The following is a 17882-nucleotide window of genomic DNA, read 5'->3' as shown; positions in this document are numbered from 1 at the left end:
AAGTTATTATTTTTTTCCATCTCTAGAGTTCAAATCTTTTGAATTTCATTTATAACAAAATGTTTCATTATTTTTAGATATAAATAAACCATTAATATATTGAACTAGGAAAAAAACAAAGTATTAACTGTAAAAAAAAATTCTGCCATCCGTGGAGATCAAAATAAAACGACAAAGAGCGAAAATTAAATTAAAAAAACAAAGCACAAAAACGACAAATAGGTAAATAAACTATCAGAACATTCTCCCCTCAGGTGTTGGAGTCGGTAGTTCCATGTTGTCGTTTTGCGTTGAGTTTCATGCGTCAAAGAATTGTAGGTGAAAGTTAGGCTTTTTTTTTTTTTCAATATTCCCTCCTTCACTTTGGCCTTTTTTGAGTCTAGAGTTTTATTTACTCAAATCACATAGTCAATTTCACAAATAATTAGTAGATATGAAACCACTGAGTAATTAAAAATGTGATTATTTCATTCTACCTAAATAGCCCATCAAATAACCCCGATGAGAAAAATCCCCAAGCCCAACAAAGAACACTATTATGGGTCTTAGAGAAAATAAGACCCTAAACAAAATCATAATAAATATTTTTTTAAAATTTTTTTATTAAATAATAAATTATATAATAAAAAATATTATCATAAATCAATTAAATAAGATAAATTTTATAGTTTAAAAATAAAATAAAATTTTCAAAATTATAATGTGCGGATAATATCGTATATAACGTGCGGATAATATCGTAAGATAATAGTAAATAGAAAGTTTAATAATAATTTTTCTTCTAGAAAAGAAAATATTTGGCTATATCATCCATCCAACATAAAAGATAATTTTGTGGATAATATCCACACGATGTCAGTAATTTTTTTTTTAAAATGAAAACATGAATTATGAGACCAAAAAAATTGTGGGGCCTTATAAAATTATACAAGTGTTCTATTATTTTTTTCATGTTTACATTTGCCATGGTGGCACATCCAAAATTGGGATTCATTTAAATAAAATCATGTTTAAATAAGAAAACATTTATTTGCGATGAAGCGAGAAAAATATATCGTGGATGAGCTTCATAAATTTCAAAAAATATATTTGTTCACGATAAACTGAATTAAAACTAAGTATGGTTGGATTGATTAATATATTAGTATTTTATTTTTTATTTAAATAAATTTATTATCTTTCCAACTCCACAGTTAGTTAAAGGTTTTTGAATTTCATTTATAACAAAATGTTTCATTATTATTTTTAAATGGAGAGTTCTTTTTCAACAAAGTGGATAAGAGAGCGAAATTAAAATAAATAAAACAAATACACACAAAAATAACAAAAAGGCTAATAGACTATTAGAACATTCTCAGCCTCATGTATACAACAAAGAGGCAAATAGACTATCAGAACATTCTCCCCTCATGTGTTAGAGTCAGTCGTTCCAAACTGTCATTTTTGTGTTGAGTTTTATGCATCAGCGAATTCTCAATGAAGGTTAGGTTTTTTTTTAGAACAAGAAAACAAAATATAAAAACAACAAAGAGGCAAATAAACCATCAGAAAATTCTCCCTCAGCTGTACAACAAAAAGGCAAATAGACTATCATAACATTCTCCCCTCAGGTGTTGGAGTCAGTCATTCCACTCTGTTATTTTGCGTTGAGTTTCGTGGATCAACGAATCTCAATGAAAAATAGGCTTTTTTTTAAAACAAGACAACAAAACACAAAAATGACAAAGAGGCAAATAGACTATCAGAACATTCTCCTTGTAGTTGTTTGTCTTGACTTTCATGCATCACCGAATTCTCGGTGAAAGTTAGACTTCTTTTGATTATTGGTATCTCCTCATCCACATTGGCCTTTTTTGCATCTAGAGTTTTATTTACTCAAATCATATGGTCAATATTACAAATAATGAGCAAATATGAAAGCATTGAGTAATTAAAAATACGATTATTTCAATTTAGCCAAATAAGCCATCAAATAACCCTAATGAGGAGATTTCCAAAACCCCACAAGGAACAACTCTTACGGGAAAATAGGGCCATGAGCAAAATTATGATAAATGTTTTTTTAAATTATTTTTATCAAATAATAAATTATATAATAAAATTAAGTTAAATTTTATCATAAATCAATTGAATAAGATAAAGTTTTTAATTTAAAAATAATTAAAATTTTCAAAATTATAATATGTGGATAATATATAATAGTAAATAAAAAGTTTAAATATAATTTTTTTTAGAAAAAATAATATGAATTGTAAGGCCCTAAAAAAACACGAGGCCATATTATAAGACCAAATTGCCCTTGATATTATCATAAATTAAATCTTATAGTTCAAGATAGCACTTATGTGGATAGAATTGTGATACCTAGAAAATTGAGGGGCTAATTATAAAAAATTGAGGGGCTAATTATAATTATAAGACCAAATTCATTATATATTGATATTATAATAAGTTAAATGTTATTGTTTAAAAAAAAGTTAAAATTTTAAAAGAAATGGAGTTAGAAAGCCATATGATAGATGTCAACTATGTTGTATTGTCCCGGGGGACATAAAGATAATTTTGTAGATAGTATTATAGAATGACATTAAATAATATAAAAATGAAAAACATGAATTATGAGACCCAGAAAAATTGCAGGGCCTTGTTGTAAGACAAATTTATTGCATATTGATATTATTATAAATTAAATTTTATACTTTTAAATAACAAAATTTTCAAAATCATAGTTATGTGGATTGAATAATAATACTAGATGATAATTTTAAATATAATTTTTAAAAAAATGAATTTTAGGGTCTCAGTGAATTGTGGGGTCCTAGGAATAGGCCTTGATCGCTTATGCCTAAGGCAGGCCAATGCCTATGCTCTAGGATCGGCATGCCTATTATCATTTCCCTATAAAGATTAAACCTCTCTTAAGGAATAAAAGATCCATAGGGTTATGAGAAGGAGAAATTTGGCTCTATTATCTATCAAATATAAAAAAATAAATTTGCGGATAGTGTCGTAGGATGACAGTAAATATTTTTTTAAAAAACTGTCATAGGATGACATTAAATATGTAAAAAAAAAAAATGAAAAACATGAGTTGTGAGACCCAAAAAATTACAGGCCCTGTGTAAGTCAAATTTAATATATATTGATATTATCATAAATTAAGTTTATACTATCAAAAAATAAAATTTTCAAAATCATAGTTACTAAATGAATTCTAGGGTAAAAAAAAATATATGAATTCTAGGGTCTTAGGATGTTGTGGGGTCTTAGTCATAGGCTTCAGCCACCTATGCGGCAATGCTAAGGGAGGCCAAGACCTATACCTAAGGTCGCCCTTGCTGCCAAACCTCCCTCAGGAGATAAAAAAAATATTTGAGATATTCAAAATATTGGCAAAATAGTGTTCATATTCTAGTGACAAACATCTGGTTCACTGTTTCCTCCGTCTCATGACACGGAGGACACGTGGTCATCACAATTTTGTACCTTGTGGTAGGTAATTGAATATTTTTACCTTAATAGCCTCTTCATAGCATTCTTAAAAAGTTAAAAACAGGTAGTTGGGACGGGGACATTTTCGTCAAAAGACAAGGAAGACGTTACAAAATGGGCGGGGGCCATCGAAGCCCTAAAATTCAAATCCCCAAATTCCTAGCTCGAAATCCCACTCCTTCGACTCACCTTGGATCCCTAGGCGTCTCCCATCTCCCATCCCCTTTCGACCGCCGGAGCCATGGGGATTGGACGTCAGAGAGGTGAAATTTCTTGTGGATCTTGATCTTCTCTCTTGTTTCCTCAATTTCTGAAACGTATCTTTATCTCAAGGTGGTGATGTGTTTGGGAGCACTAGCAATGGCAGCAGAGGAGAAAGAAGAGGCGGAAAGAGTGGATGTAGCGGTTGGATTAAGGATGGAGAAGGGGTTGTTGTTGAGCCGCATAGACATGCTGGGGTGTTCAACGCAAAAGGGGAGCAGTATGCTCTTTGCACCAAGAGCCTGGTTGCTGGAGAGTTGGTTTATGGCGAGAATCGTGTTGTTGTTCAGGTTTGCAATCAATCAGAATGTTAAAGTTGTGATTTTTTTTTTTACTGAATTTTGGAAATTCTTTGGTTGTTTCAAGTTAAATTTATGCATTTCTATCTTGTTATTGAAATTTTTTCCCCATAAAAAAAAAATCATTGTGTATTGTTTTCAGAATGAGGATGGGACAAAGGTTGAGTATAGGTTGTGGGATCCATTCAAATCCAAGCTAGCTGCTGCTATTCTTGATGATGTTTATGATATAGGAATTGTGAGTGCTGATATTCTTTAATTATATGTTCAAATTGTTTTCCATTGTTTTCAAACCATGATTTTGATTTGTCTCAAGCTCATGGTTTATTAGATGTTAGTTTGAGCTATGGTTTGGATAAAGAATGATGGTTTATGGTGGCTTTACTCTGGTCAAATGCTCTCTTCTTGCCAGATTCCTGGGGATCAAGTGCTTTATCTTGGTGCTGGATCTGGGATTACTGTTTCCCATGTTTCTGACATTGTTGGACCTGTAAGTTTCATTGCTTCATTCATGTGTGGTCAGTCAGTGTATTGTTCTTAGTTTTGTGATAGAAATGTGATTGCAATACGTGGAACTCTGTTGATGTAAAATTTCATGGGCAGATGGGAATGGTGTATGCTGTTGAATTTTCAGATAGGAAGGCCAGGGACCTGATTAACATGGCAAGGAAGCGAACCAATGTGATCCCAATCATTGAAGATGCCAGGCATCCGTTAAAATATCAATCTTTGGTTGGTGTAGTAGATGTTGTCATCTCTGATATTTCTCAGCCATATCAGGTATTTGAATTACATATTATCCTGTATTGTGGTTAAGATTGCTATGATTTTTTAAATGTGAAAACTAATTACAGCAAACTAACCTTTTGTTCAGGTAAGATCAATTGTAAAATATACTTGGTTGATTCTATAATTTTATAGTATAATCCTGATTCAACTCGGTCTTAATTAAATTGTGGATACCGTTATTAGAATCATACGAAAAGTGAGATTCGAGTCCATTCCTTCTAACGTAAGGAATCTTATATAGGAAGTGGAAATATCATCGAATCTAGTACGAATTGTTAGTGAATCATAGGAATCAACGTGAATCATAAGATTCATCAGATTCACTTATGCCAATTAGGATTTATTGATTTAGGAGTTGTTAAAAATTTAAAGAAATCCTAATTTATGAGCATGTGAATTGTGATAAAAATAAAATAATTTGTGATAAGGATAAAATAATTTGTTTTAATAAATTTGTGATTAAAATTTATAAAATAAGATTGTAGTTTAGATTATTTTTACCGCTTTGTTTATGATTAATATTTTTATAATTTTGATTCACTCACCATATGTTATATAAAAAATATTAAAACTAAATATATTATTATGTTTTCTGTTATAGATTTGGAATTTGCTGTTTGAAATGTCTAAAGGGGGTCTAAATCTAATATAGGGCTATAAAATTTGAAATTTTGATAGAAAGAAAAAAGAAAAAGGTATTGTAGAGAAGGATGAGGAAAAAGAGCAATTACAAGTAATTGATAGTAAAACTAATATTAGTAAAAGATGAGCAAGAAGGGATGATCATGGTAGAAGTTGAAGATAATGATGGGCTTGAATTCGGAAGTTATATGGATTTAATATAGCTTAAAAGCATAAATTATTAGATTTGAAACTTTTTATTTTTCAAATGAACGACACTATGAGGCTTAAGATGAAGGAATTTTCGGTTTTTCATGTTTAGACAAACGATATAGACTTATAAATAAAAAATTAAAGGTTATAAAAGCTGAAAAGTTTATAAACACATAGTTTTAGAATATAATGTATAGTATTTTTTTATTAATTTTGATAATTATTGCTAAATCTTATGATTTCAATTCAATTCACAAAATTAGGATTTGATTCACAATTCGAATCTCTATTTAACAACTATGATCGTGGAGCGTTCTTGTCGTATTCTTTTAATACAATCCAGTCCAGAAATTAAGATCTAGGTTAGCATCCTATTGGTGCTGGCCTGGTATTAAGTAACAGCTCTACTCATTCTTCTTTTGATATTTTATGCATCTATACACCTTTCCCCTATCCATGTGTATCAATTTTGTGAGAAAAACCATAGATTCTCCTTCAAGACATTATTCTATGACAAAGTTCCAACCATTTCATAACTATGACTCTCAATTATTTTATCTTTTACATTTTCTTTATTGAAATCTGTAATAGTTTTGCATCATCAGCTTGTCTTTGTCTGGCCAGGCTGCCTGCATTCTTTTAATCCTTATTTAAGACCGCAAATCACATGGTTGCTCATTGATCCAGTTTTTTCTTTTTTCTTCTGATTGTATTTAATCCTTCTTTTAATCAACTTTATCAGTTAATATTGTGTTCTTTTATACAATAGAAGGTGAGGCATCAGTCTTTAATTATCTTTAGCCACTTCTGGTCTACTCCTTGTTAGAAACTAGTGCATTGTTATTAATTATTAAAGAGCCATTATGATTATTTTATTTGCGTCTCTAGATAATCGAGTTTAAAATTAGGTTTGAGCTATCATAATTTGGTTGAATGCTAAGATAATAACGAGTCAAAGATGTGAATTCCGTGAATGTGTAAAATTAAAATCATGGTCATATTTATTTATGACTGAAGCAAAGGTTTGTGTTAGCAGTAAAACCAACATTTTTCTCTTAAATTCAACAGATTTGCTGGTCAATTAACATGACAAGAAATCCTTTTCAAAATTAGCAATTTTTCTTAAATCTTGATCATGTTGGACTAATATTTTCAAAATAATGCAGGTAAAGATTTTAGCTCAGAATGCTTCTTACTTCTTGAAGGAAGACGGCCGTTTTATGATATCAGTAAATGTAAACTTTACACTTGCTCAAACTCTTTCATTTGCATTAACAATTAAAAAAATCCAACCTTGGCTGTTGAAGCTAATCTAATATATATTCATCTCTGATTTCTATACCAATAAAATATAGCTAAACTGAATGTATTTTTTTTCCAGGCGAACCGAGTAGATCCAACAGCTCCTGCTGATGTAGTCTTTGCCCAAGAAATAATAAAACTTTATGCTGAGCAATTTAGACCTATGGATGAAGCCACTCTTGAACCTTTTACAAGAGACCATTCCTGCATTTTTGGTGGATACCGGATACTGAACAAACAAAGGCGAGCAAATTAAATCCTTTTGTTTGAAGTAAGTGCACTGTCTTACTTCTGTTACTATTATGAACATCTGAATATGAATGCTTACCAGACATGTCATCTCCAATGTGGTGAATTTTGGTTTGACATGAGAGGGAATAGTTCTTTTGTATATTTTGGTTGCTATCGGAGGAATTAGCTAATATAAAATTAAAGGTTATATTAGTTTTTTTTTAGCGTACTTGTAAAATATCAAATATATATTTCTGAAAGTGTAAGTAGTGATTGTGTACGGATGGATGGTCTCAGTACTCCTACTAAATTTGTGCATGCTCGTGTTGAATTTAAACAAAAACCCAGTGATATCAAACTGAAATTTTGCTCATTTTTAATAGTCTTTTCCCCTTCTTTAGGCCAAGAATTAGACCATTTCTTTTACCATCAATTGATTAGAAAAAAATAATAATAAGAAAAGACCATGATTTATCATTAAACTATTTGCATTATTTCTTTAGTACGAGCAAACGAAAAAGAAAACACTTCTTAGTCTTGTCTGTTTTCTATTCTGTATAATTTTCGCGTTTAAAACGCGTTTTACTTTGGCATCGCGTACGAATAACGCGCGAAATATTCGCTTTTTAAGCTTGACACCGGCAATCACCGGTCAAAAATATCCTTCTGGCCTAAGTCATTCTTCGACAAACTACCCAATTTCCTTCTTAAATTCACCAAATTGCCATCATTGCAACAATGGTTTTTCTACAATAATAATATACTATATACATACCCTTCCTAGATGCAACCCACCTCTCTAAATAATTGCTCACTGGGTTTAAAAAAGATTTATTAAATCATAAAATATATAAACTTGATTAAGAATATAATCTTAATAAATCAATAACTATATCCTTCTCTCACGCACTCAGAACCTTCCCATCTTGTCCTAAGAAACCACCTCCACAGTATAATACCTACAACATTGAATCACAACCGTAAAACACGTTACTCGAGATTCGCAAAACAAGATCAACGGCTACGCATCATCCATGACCCTTGGATGGCATTTCCGTAAATAAATTAGAAATTAAGGTCAAGAGTAAAACCAAGAGACCTATATAAACTCCATTTCCCCGTCTCTTTCCTCTTATCTTCTTCGTTTTGCGAGCTTCTCGAGAGGTTCAACAATGGCGTCTCGTTACGAGGTCGAGGTCACGATAAGCTCCGCCCGAGACCTCAAGAACGTCAACTGGCGACACGGCGATCTCAAACCCTACGTCGTGGTTTGGGTCGATCCGGCCGCGAAGAGCTCCACCAAGGCCGACGTCGACGGCGACACCGATCCTGTTTGGGACGAGAAGCTGATCATCCCTCTCGGTGATCGATCCATCCAAGATGCTGTCCTCTCGATCGATGTCGTTCACGCCGGTACTGCCGAGGATGTGAAGCCGCTCATCGGCTCTGCTCGGCTCCCGCTGCGCGAGGTCGTCGATGAGGGCGGTTTTGGTGGGAAGGTGTCCCGATCTCTCAAGCTTAAGCGCCCGTCGGGAAGACCGCACGGGCGGATCGAGGTCAAGGTCGCCGTCAAGGAGCCCGCCCGATACTACGATCCCTACCCTGCGCCGTACGGCGCCGGCGTGTCCCGTGATTATCGCGATCCTTACGGGTACGCCCCTCAACCTTACTCTGCTCCCGCCTCCATCTGGATACCCTTACGCTGCACCTCCGTCCGGATACCCTTCTGCTCCGCCTCCGTCCGGATACCCTTATGGGGCAGCGGCGCCGCCCCCGCCGATGGGTGCATATGATCAGGCAAGGTATGGGACAGCGGCGCCGCCCCCGCCGATGGGTGCATATGATCAGGCAAGATATGGGACAGCGCCGCCGCCCCCGCCGATGGGTGCATATGGTCAGGCAGGGTATGGAGCGGCGCCGGTTGAGAAGAAGAAGTCGGGGATGGGGATGGGGACTGGGCTTGCGGTTGGAGCGGCCGCTGGGGTTCTCGGAGGGTTAGCGCTAGCGGAGGGTGTTGATTACTTGGAGGACAAGGTAGCGGATGATGCTGCGGAGAAGGTTGAGGATGATCTTGGTTACAGTTACGGTGACGATGACTACTGATAAAAAAAAAATACCAATTAAATACTGCATAATAAGTGATCTAAAAGTGAATGTTTTAATGCTTTTGAAATATTTGAAATTTCAATAGTTTGGTTGTGGAGTTTGTTGGGCTGGGTTTTTATCAGAAGATGTGGGATTGAAACTTTGCGAGTTGAGATTCTTGCCTTGTGTTTTTTGGTCTGCATTTGTTTGTGATAGGATTTAGCTAAATTGGATGATTTTAGGTGTGAATTTAGGGGGAAAATTGGGTGGGGATGAAGAATTGGGGAGAAGTAGACGTGATTAATTATTTGTAGGTAAATATTTACTAATTTTGTTTACCAAAGTTTATTTGTAGACAAATTCTAGTTATTACTTATAAATCATAATTAGATTAGCTTAGTGGCAAGAGATGGATTTGCATTTAAATCCCATCTAGGTGGATAGAGTCCCCTACATGTGGATTGTGGGATTTCCCCTCTAAAGCATGGGTGAACATAGTCCCCTGTTAGAGATGGGTTAGTGTAAGATATCCCGTCTAATGTATAATGGATAGAGTATCCTGTGACAGATGCGGATAGTGTAAGATTACACGTCTAAAGTATAGTGGATAGAATCCTCTGTGGTAGATACGGATAGTGTAGGATTTTTTGTACATAGAATGAGGGATATTGTAAGATCTTCCGTCTATAGCATAGTGGATAGTGTCTCCCTGCGGTAGATAGGGATAGTGTACATAGGGTGAGGGCGTATAGTGCATTTAACACACTTGTATATGCCCTGACTTACAATGGTTTGTTCATTTAATAAATGTATATATAACTAGGTGGGAATGAGTAAGCTATCTGTGCGCACAATGACTTTAATTTGTTAGAGTTTTTTAGGCATCGTTTGGATTGGTGTTTAGGTTATTAGATTGAACTGGGGATTGAATGGGAGTAGAAGAATATGGTTACCTCTTGTTACATTAGCTCTGCTGTTATATTATTTTGGATTTATGTTTTTTTTTTTCAATTGATTATTTGATTATTTATTGCAAAGTAAATTAGCTTGTTTTCAGATGGAATCACTTAAACGAATTGAAATAAGGATAAAGTTTACTTTCAATTTCAGCACAAAATTGTTTAATGTTGTTAGCTGTTGTTTGTTCATTCATATTTGAATAAATTGTCTACTGTTGTTAGCTTTAGTTGTTTGATCATTTGTATTTGAATCAGTTAAACAAAATTGTTTACTGTTGTTAGCTTTAGTTGTTTAATATTGTTCTGAGGTGAGAATTAAATATAACGAGTTATATATTTTATTAATTTTGGGCGGGAATGAAGAATGGGGAAAAGGTAAACATGATTAATTGTTTGTAGGCAAATATATTTGATTAATTTTGTTCACCAAAATTTATTATTTAACTCTCAGCTTTATTTGTGCAGGAAAATTCTAGTTATAAATCCTAAATAGGTTAGCCTAGCGGTAATTAGGTTAGCACATTCTAAGGCGCATTGTTTCTCATATGGGAAACTAAACATTTGTTCAAATTCCGTTCAAGACAGAGTAGATACAGATTTCTTGTGGTGGGTGTAGGTGGTGAGTTTTCCGTGCATAAGGTGAGGCTGGTGAATGCAATTGGTAACTAGGTCAAAATGAGGAGTTAGCTATCTTTGTATTCGAGGGGCACACAATGACTTTAATTTATTGAGTTTTTTAGGCATCATTTTGTTGGTGTTTAGATTATTAGATTGAACCGGGGGGATTGACTAGAAATTAAAGACTATGGTTGCCTCATGTTAGGTTAATTAGTTCTGCTATTATATTATTTTGGAAATATATATATATATATATATATATATATATATATTTTTTTTATTTTCACTAATTATGTGATTATTTGTTGCAAAGTAAATTAGTTTGTTTCAAGATGGAATCACTTAAATGAATTGAAGTTAAGGATAAATGTTACTTTCAATTTTAGCACAAAATTATTTAATGTTGTTAGTTTTAATTGTTTGATCATTCATATTTGAATAAATGGTTTACTGTTGTTAGCTTTAGTTGTTTTCATCATTCATATCTGAATCAGTTAAACAAAATTGTTTAATGTTGTTAGTTTTAGTTGTTTAATACTGTTTTGATTGAGAATCAAACATAAGAAATCATGTATATTTCTCCCTAACCAGACACAACCTTGTCTGAATCAAACCAATTCAACATGAGACTATGAACCAATCTTGATGCCCATGGATCATACAGGAGGCATTCTGTAGGAAAACATTTTGTCTTGGATGCTTTTTAAAAGCAACTGTGTACATCAATTGCAAAAAGCTTACATAAGTACTACATCAAACAGTTGCTGTAACTTCTTGTCATGCCATTTCCTAGTTTGGTGTTTTTTTTATTAAAGTGATATCTTTTTACTTGCATGAGATGAAATGCAATTGAATTGACAGGTTGTTTCTTGTCATGTCCACTGAAACTGAGCTGTACTGTGTAATTGACAATGGAGATGACCAAGTTATACACCATCTGGACAATGAGTCATAAGTTAAAAAAATATTCACATTTTAGCCATATATAACAAATATTCTTGCCAAGTACTAAATTCTTGTTATCTCTGTCAAATTTAGACTATTCACTGCCATAAATTGATATACTGTAGCCCTAAGCTAAGAAAATAAACAAGCAGCATTATTTATATCTTAATTTTCTACTTGAAAATTATATACTTCTTTATATTTATATTCAAATTGCATAGATTGAATCATTTTTAAATATAGTACTCATGAAGTGTATGTTTGATTTAGTACTCAACTTGAATTTATAGTGTTATGTTTGATTATGGAGGTTGCCATCCCATCTTTCTAGATTCTTTCATTTCTAATTAACTACCACCAAACAACTACTTACTTTTGTTTGAAAAGATGAGAATGAGTTATGTTTGCTTTCATGTGACGGTGTGCACTTGTTCAACCAAATGAGAGGGATGTAAATGTGTAGATCTACATGCAAAATGCAACAAAAATAAAAGTATTATTATGTAACTTCACATGTAATATAATATTCATGCTGAATTTTCTTTTTCATTTATTGAATCATATCTATCTTGTCACAGAATTAAAGAGGAGGTGTATATCATGGCATGGACCGCATAAAATGAATAAATTATTAATTTATTACAATAAAAAACATGAATATAAGAAATCGGATTTAAAAAAAAATTTCATTAGCAAAGATTTTTACATGGTCAAAATAACAAATTTCTTTTAGTGTAATAGTGAACTTTAAACACAAACATTATGACACTATTGTTATTATATCTATATCTTATTTATTTATTTTAAAAAATAAAGAAAGCATTTACGCTCATAATTCATAAACCACCACGGTACAATATATACTTAAATCTCACAGCTAACACAATACCAAAAAGTGGTTACACTCTCCAAAGTTAACTCACTACAACCAATAGAATAGTGACACGTGTTCTACTCACATTTATCTAGCTTCAACCGAAGGTACATTTTATCCTCTCTCCACAGTTATAGCTCACGTCAAAGTTTTAAATAGCACCGTCTATTCTCGTTGGCAAAGGTTGACAGTAATAATAGCCATTCATACTTCATTACAATAAACCCCTTTTCTTTTTGGGTGTTTTTCACTTTTTTTGTTTTTTTAATAAAATGCATAAATTGCTAATTTATTAAAAATATAGATAAAACAACCACACAACAAAGAGAAAACACACACCATACATTGTATGACGGTAGTAAAAAATAAATAAATAAATAAAACAAAAAATAAAATAAAATTGGGAAGCAATCAACCATAAATAATGCTAATCTATTTCAATAAATTGAAAATAAATACAAAAATAAACGGAAAAAATATAACTAACTCAATAAAGTCCCAACCGCACCATAACAAGAGTCTCTACTCAGCATTAATAGTGGAGTGACTCATGCCACTCAAGATTGGGAAAGTTATGATGTCAATAAAGTCTTTTTATTCTAATACTCAAAAAAACTTAGAAAGCATTAAATTTATAAAATAATTTCATTAGAAAAACATTGTTATGTATCTCAAGCAGCAGAAATTCAATAAAAAAAAAAGCTTACGAATATTATTAATGATAATCAATAAGGGAGAAATTTCCACGATAATTCCAATAAACTCAAAAGAAAAAAAGTAATAACAAAATCAATTTAAAAAAAAAAAATTGAAGAAGATTTGCCTCTATATATTCGTATGTAGTGAAAGTAATGCTCAACGCCCACTAGTTTTTAGTGCTGTCTCAACTACTCAACCTGCTGTCCATTAATGACTTCCCATCCCAAGCCACCCCAGTTTATATAACCCACCCACCATCTCCTTCTCCTCTTCACCTTCATACTTCATTCTTCCCAGCATGGCTATTGAGAATGGCACCATGACAAGCTCCAAAGAAACCCAAGTAAAAGTCCTAAACAAGACCAAAGTCCTTCCCACCAATCCCTTAAACAAACCTTCCATCCTTCTCACCACCTTTGACTTACCCTACATCACCTTCTACTACAACCAAAAGCTCTTGCTTTACAAGTGTTCAGAAGATGACTTTGAAGGCATTGTCACTAAACTAAAGGACAGTCTTGCTGTGGTTTTGGAAAGCTTCTATCCTTTAGCTGGAAGGTTAGCCAAAGATGAAGATGGTGTTCTTGTTGTAGAGTGTCATGGAGACTCAATTATTGGTGCTGAGGTTGTGGAAGCCATGGCTGACACTATCCTTGTTCAGGACCTTTCTGAAGGTGATGCTGCTGCTTCTGCTTCTCTTTTGCAGGATGTGGTCCCTTACACTGGTGTCATGAATCTTGAAGGTCAACATCTCCCTCTTCTTGCTATTCAGGTTAGTATATTGTTCACTTGCTCTGATACCATACTAAAATTCACAAACATGTTGTGTGGTGATATATACTAAATGAAATACATACATATTCATGCACACAGTTTACAAAACTGAAAGACGGAATTGCCGTCGGAATAGCATTCAATCACGCGGTGGTTGACGGCAATTCGACATGGCAATTCATGACCGCGTGGTCTGAACAATGCCGTGTGTCATCAATTTCTCCAACCATTTTTCCGTTCCATGATCGATCGAAAGCAAGATCGATCAAGACGAAAATTACTCTCCCGACAGCAGCCGAACACGAAAAAGCCGATCCGAACACTCCGCAGAAACCTCTGACGGCGAAGATCTTCTCCTTCTCATCATCAGCCATTGATCAATTAAAAGCTTCAGCCAATGCAAACATGATCACTTCGAATTCTATTTCGATGTTCCAATCCCTCGGAGCTCATGTCTGGCGTGCAGTTTGCCGTGCTCGCCGGCTTAAAGCCGAAGATATTACTGTCTTTGCTGTCTTCACCGATTGCCGGAAACGTCTGGATCCTCCAATGCCTGATAACTACTTCGGAAATGTAATTCAAGCAATCTTCACTGTCACAGCTTCCGGTCTACTTCTCGCCAACCCGCCGGAGTTCGGCGCTGAGCTGATTCACAAAGTGGTTAACTCACATGATAACAATGCAATCACGGCAAGATTGGCTGAGTATGAAGAGAAGCCAAAGATGTTTTACTTCTCAGACGCCGGAATAAACACGGTGGCGGTGGGAAGCTCGCCGAGGTTCAAGGTTTATGATGTGGATTTTGGGTTTGGGAGGCCGGAGAGAGTGATGAGTGGTTCTAATAATAAGTTTGATGGAATGATGTATTTGTATCCGGGGAGGGATGGTGGCCGGAGCATTGACGTTGAGCTTACTTTGGATTTTGAAGCCATGGAGAACTTGGAGAAGGATGAGGAGTTCCTTCTTGTTAATGCTCTTGCTTGAAGCAGTTGGTATGTTGGTTTGGGATTTTTAATGTTGATGGTTAATGTGTTTAGTTATGTTTGGTATTAATTATTGGTATTGATTAAAGTTATTATTGTTGTTGTTGTTGGAATAATGGTTTATGGGAATTGTGGTAATGAGAATAAATGAGTTTTAAGATGAATAGTTAAAAAAATTTATGGTGAATTTTTTAATTGTATGTTTTGTTGTTTGTTTGATTTATTGATTTTTTGTTAATTTAATTTATTTATTTATTTATTTTTGTGGTGGAGGTTAACCATTTTTTTGTATGTTTTCCTTTTTTTAAATAATTTTCTGAAAAAAAATGAAGTGAAATATAAGAGATAAATGCTCAATAAATTTGTGTCTGATGACTTGGATTTGTTTGTTTGTTTTTGAAAAAGTTGACAAGCATGTAAGTTAATATTGATAGGGACATGAAATGAAAACACAAGGCAACCAAAAATGTACCAATAAATATTCATTGATATTTTTCATTCAAAAGAAAAAAAATGAAATTGTCATCAAACTCTACAATTAATAAATCTTGATCAACGCGTGCTCTGTCGTTATTCTTCTTCGACATCTATATCCATTGTCATCAAGAGGAGGGACCTCTAAAAACAATTAAAATAAATAGATTTATTTATATATCTAAATAAAAAATGAATAAATCCTAATTTTGTTTTTTTTAAAAAAATATTACAGCAATAACTGAAAAACTATTTCCCAGATGAAAAAAAAAGAAGAATATTTAAAATTTTAAATATTTTGCATAGTGATGCCAGTTATTTGTATTTCAAATTATATTAGATTATTATTAGTTAGATTTAATTTAAGACATTAAATTAATATTATAAATTATAATAAAAACTACTTGTTTGTTGAATTTTTATATTATATATTTTTTTTAAAAATTTTAGTAACACCCATATGACCCAAAAACTTTATTGGGTCATACTACACATTCGGGCTTCAAAACATTAATCAGGACAATATACATATATAGAATTAATATTTTAATACATATGTGTCTTCACTCTGTATAAATTGAAATTCAAATATATTTTTTTAGTAGGACACGAACACTTTATATATAAGACTCGATATTAATAGATTAAAAAATTATTATCTATATGTAAATTTTATAATTAAATTTTATATATAATATTAAATTTAAATTTAATAGTAGTTTATCAATATATAAATATGTATATATATTAATATATATATATATATATATATATATATATAAAAGGCAAACAAATTGCAGCCGCCTGCCATTATTGATTTCATTCATCTAGTCCATCCCTCATTTTGTCGTTTTCTCATCTGCTTTACCCTTTATTTTCAAGAGTAAATTTCATGTTCAATATGACATTAATCCCATTCCAATTTTATTATTTGTGATAACATATTGTCAATTTTTCATTTTTTTACGGATAAAAAGTTGTTTGTCATGCATTATATTTTATTCTTTTCTGTTCCTTATTGTTTTATCTGTGTTTTCTGTTATTTACACAGTTAGTGAATGTGTTATTATCGTTATTTTTTTTATAAATATAATTTATTTATTTTTTTTAAAAAAAAAACAATGTTCTACGAATAAGACACTCTTTCTCTCTCTCTCTCTCTATATATATATAATATTAATTACATGTATTTTATTAATATTTTTAATTTATATTATTTTTTTTTCTGAATAAAAAAAATAGATTGGAAACCCACAATAAAGATTTATATATAATTTTTCCGGATTAATTCCATTGAAAAAGTTAAAAATAGCATTTTTCATTTTGAGTTTATCATCAAGCTTGTTAAGCACCCAAACAATGATAACTGACACTAAATACACACACACACATATATATATATATATATGTACGTGTATATGTACATGTACTGTGTATGCATATACACATTTAAGATATTCATTAGAAGGCAAAGAGTTATAAAGCTAGAAGCATCAACCTAGATATTGGATAAGATTAGAGATTAGCCCTTCTTTATTGGACCAAATGGAAGTTAGTTAATCAATTTAAATCAAGCTTTGTCTTTCTGAATAGCTTTGATTATGAATGGATTCCCACTGTTTTTAAAGCATCCTATACCATGTCTGGTTGAGAATCCTATTGTATATATATATATTTTTAATTAAAGATTATTTTGTTTTTTTATTTTTTCATTGAAAATAAAAAGGAAAAATCCTTTTTGTGTCATTTAATAATTTGAAACATACAACAACTACATAGTAAAAGATCTATTTATAAAATATAATGAAAAATCAAAAATTTATCTATTTAGAATTTATGCTTAATCTAAATTTTTTTTGTCACACACAATGCAAAACCTTGTCATTAGCTACACAAATGAGAATATATATATATATATATATATATATATATATAATTAACTATATTTCTTAGTGATATATGTTAATAAATTATTAATTAGTTTTATTAAAAAATTGAAGAGATTTGATAATCAATAGAATTATCATATTATATATATACATATTTCTAAAACCGTTGTAGATATTATTTGTCATAAATCCAATATTCTACAATAAATATAGAAAATCTACAAACCTTTAACATTTTAGTATCTTGAATCTTTGCTTTCAAAAACATGAATTATCAATTCTATTATACGTGTATAGAATTCAAGATAAAATTGTTATTAAAATTAACAACAAAAATATCTATTTCAGGTTAGGATTTACTGGTTTAAATTATG

The 17882-nt window shown here is 32.1% G+C and overlaps 3 protein-coding genes across 3 annotated transcripts; all 3 read left to right on the top strand.

Moving 5' to 3' along the window:
* The first annotated feature begins 3643 nt into the window (after positions 1-3643).
* LOC120271946 (rRNA 2'-O-methyltransferase fibrillarin 1-like) lies at positions 3644-7488 on the top strand. Its single transcript, XM_039278631.1, has 7 exons — positions 3644-3755; positions 3826-4043; positions 4195-4290; positions 4465-4542; positions 4656-4832; positions 6842-6910; positions 7057-7488. The coding sequence occupies exons 1-7, from the start codon at positions 3734-3736 to the stop codon at positions 7231-7233; spliced, it is 837 nt and encodes a 278-aa protein (XP_039134565.1). The 5' UTR covers positions 3644-3733; the 3' UTR covers positions 7234-7488.
* Positions 7489-8333: 845 nt separating this feature from the next.
* LOC120272140 (protein SRC2 homolog) lies at positions 8334-9398 on the top strand. Its single transcript, XM_039278897.1, is given in 2 exon segments — positions 8334-8893; positions 8895-9398. Coding segments are annotated over 2 exon segments (930 nt in total). The 5' UTR covers positions 8334-8380; the 3' UTR covers positions 9312-9398.
* A 4243-nt stretch (positions 9399-13641) lies between these two features.
* LOC120272700 (BAHD acyltransferase DCR) lies at positions 13642-15160 on the top strand. Its single transcript, XM_039279575.1, has 2 exons — positions 13642-14160; positions 14262-15160. The coding sequence occupies exons 1-2, from the start codon at positions 13687-13689 to the stop codon at positions 15144-15146; spliced, it is 1359 nt and encodes a 452-aa protein (XP_039135509.1). The 5' UTR covers positions 13642-13686; the 3' UTR covers positions 15147-15160.
* The last annotated feature ends 2722 nt before the right edge of the window (positions 15161-17882 follow it).

The sequence above is a fragment of the Dioscorea cayenensis genome, chromosome 11 (genome assembly GCF_009730915.1).
Source record: "Dioscorea cayenensis subsp. rotundata cultivar TDr96_F1 chromosome 11, TDr96_F1_v2_PseudoChromosome.rev07_lg8_w22 25.fasta, whole genome shotgun sequence".
NCBI classification, from domain to species: Eukaryota; Viridiplantae; Streptophyta; class Magnoliopsida; order Dioscoreales; family Dioscoreaceae; genus Dioscorea; species Dioscorea cayenensis.
This window is presented reverse-complemented; position numbering and strand designations above follow the sequence as displayed.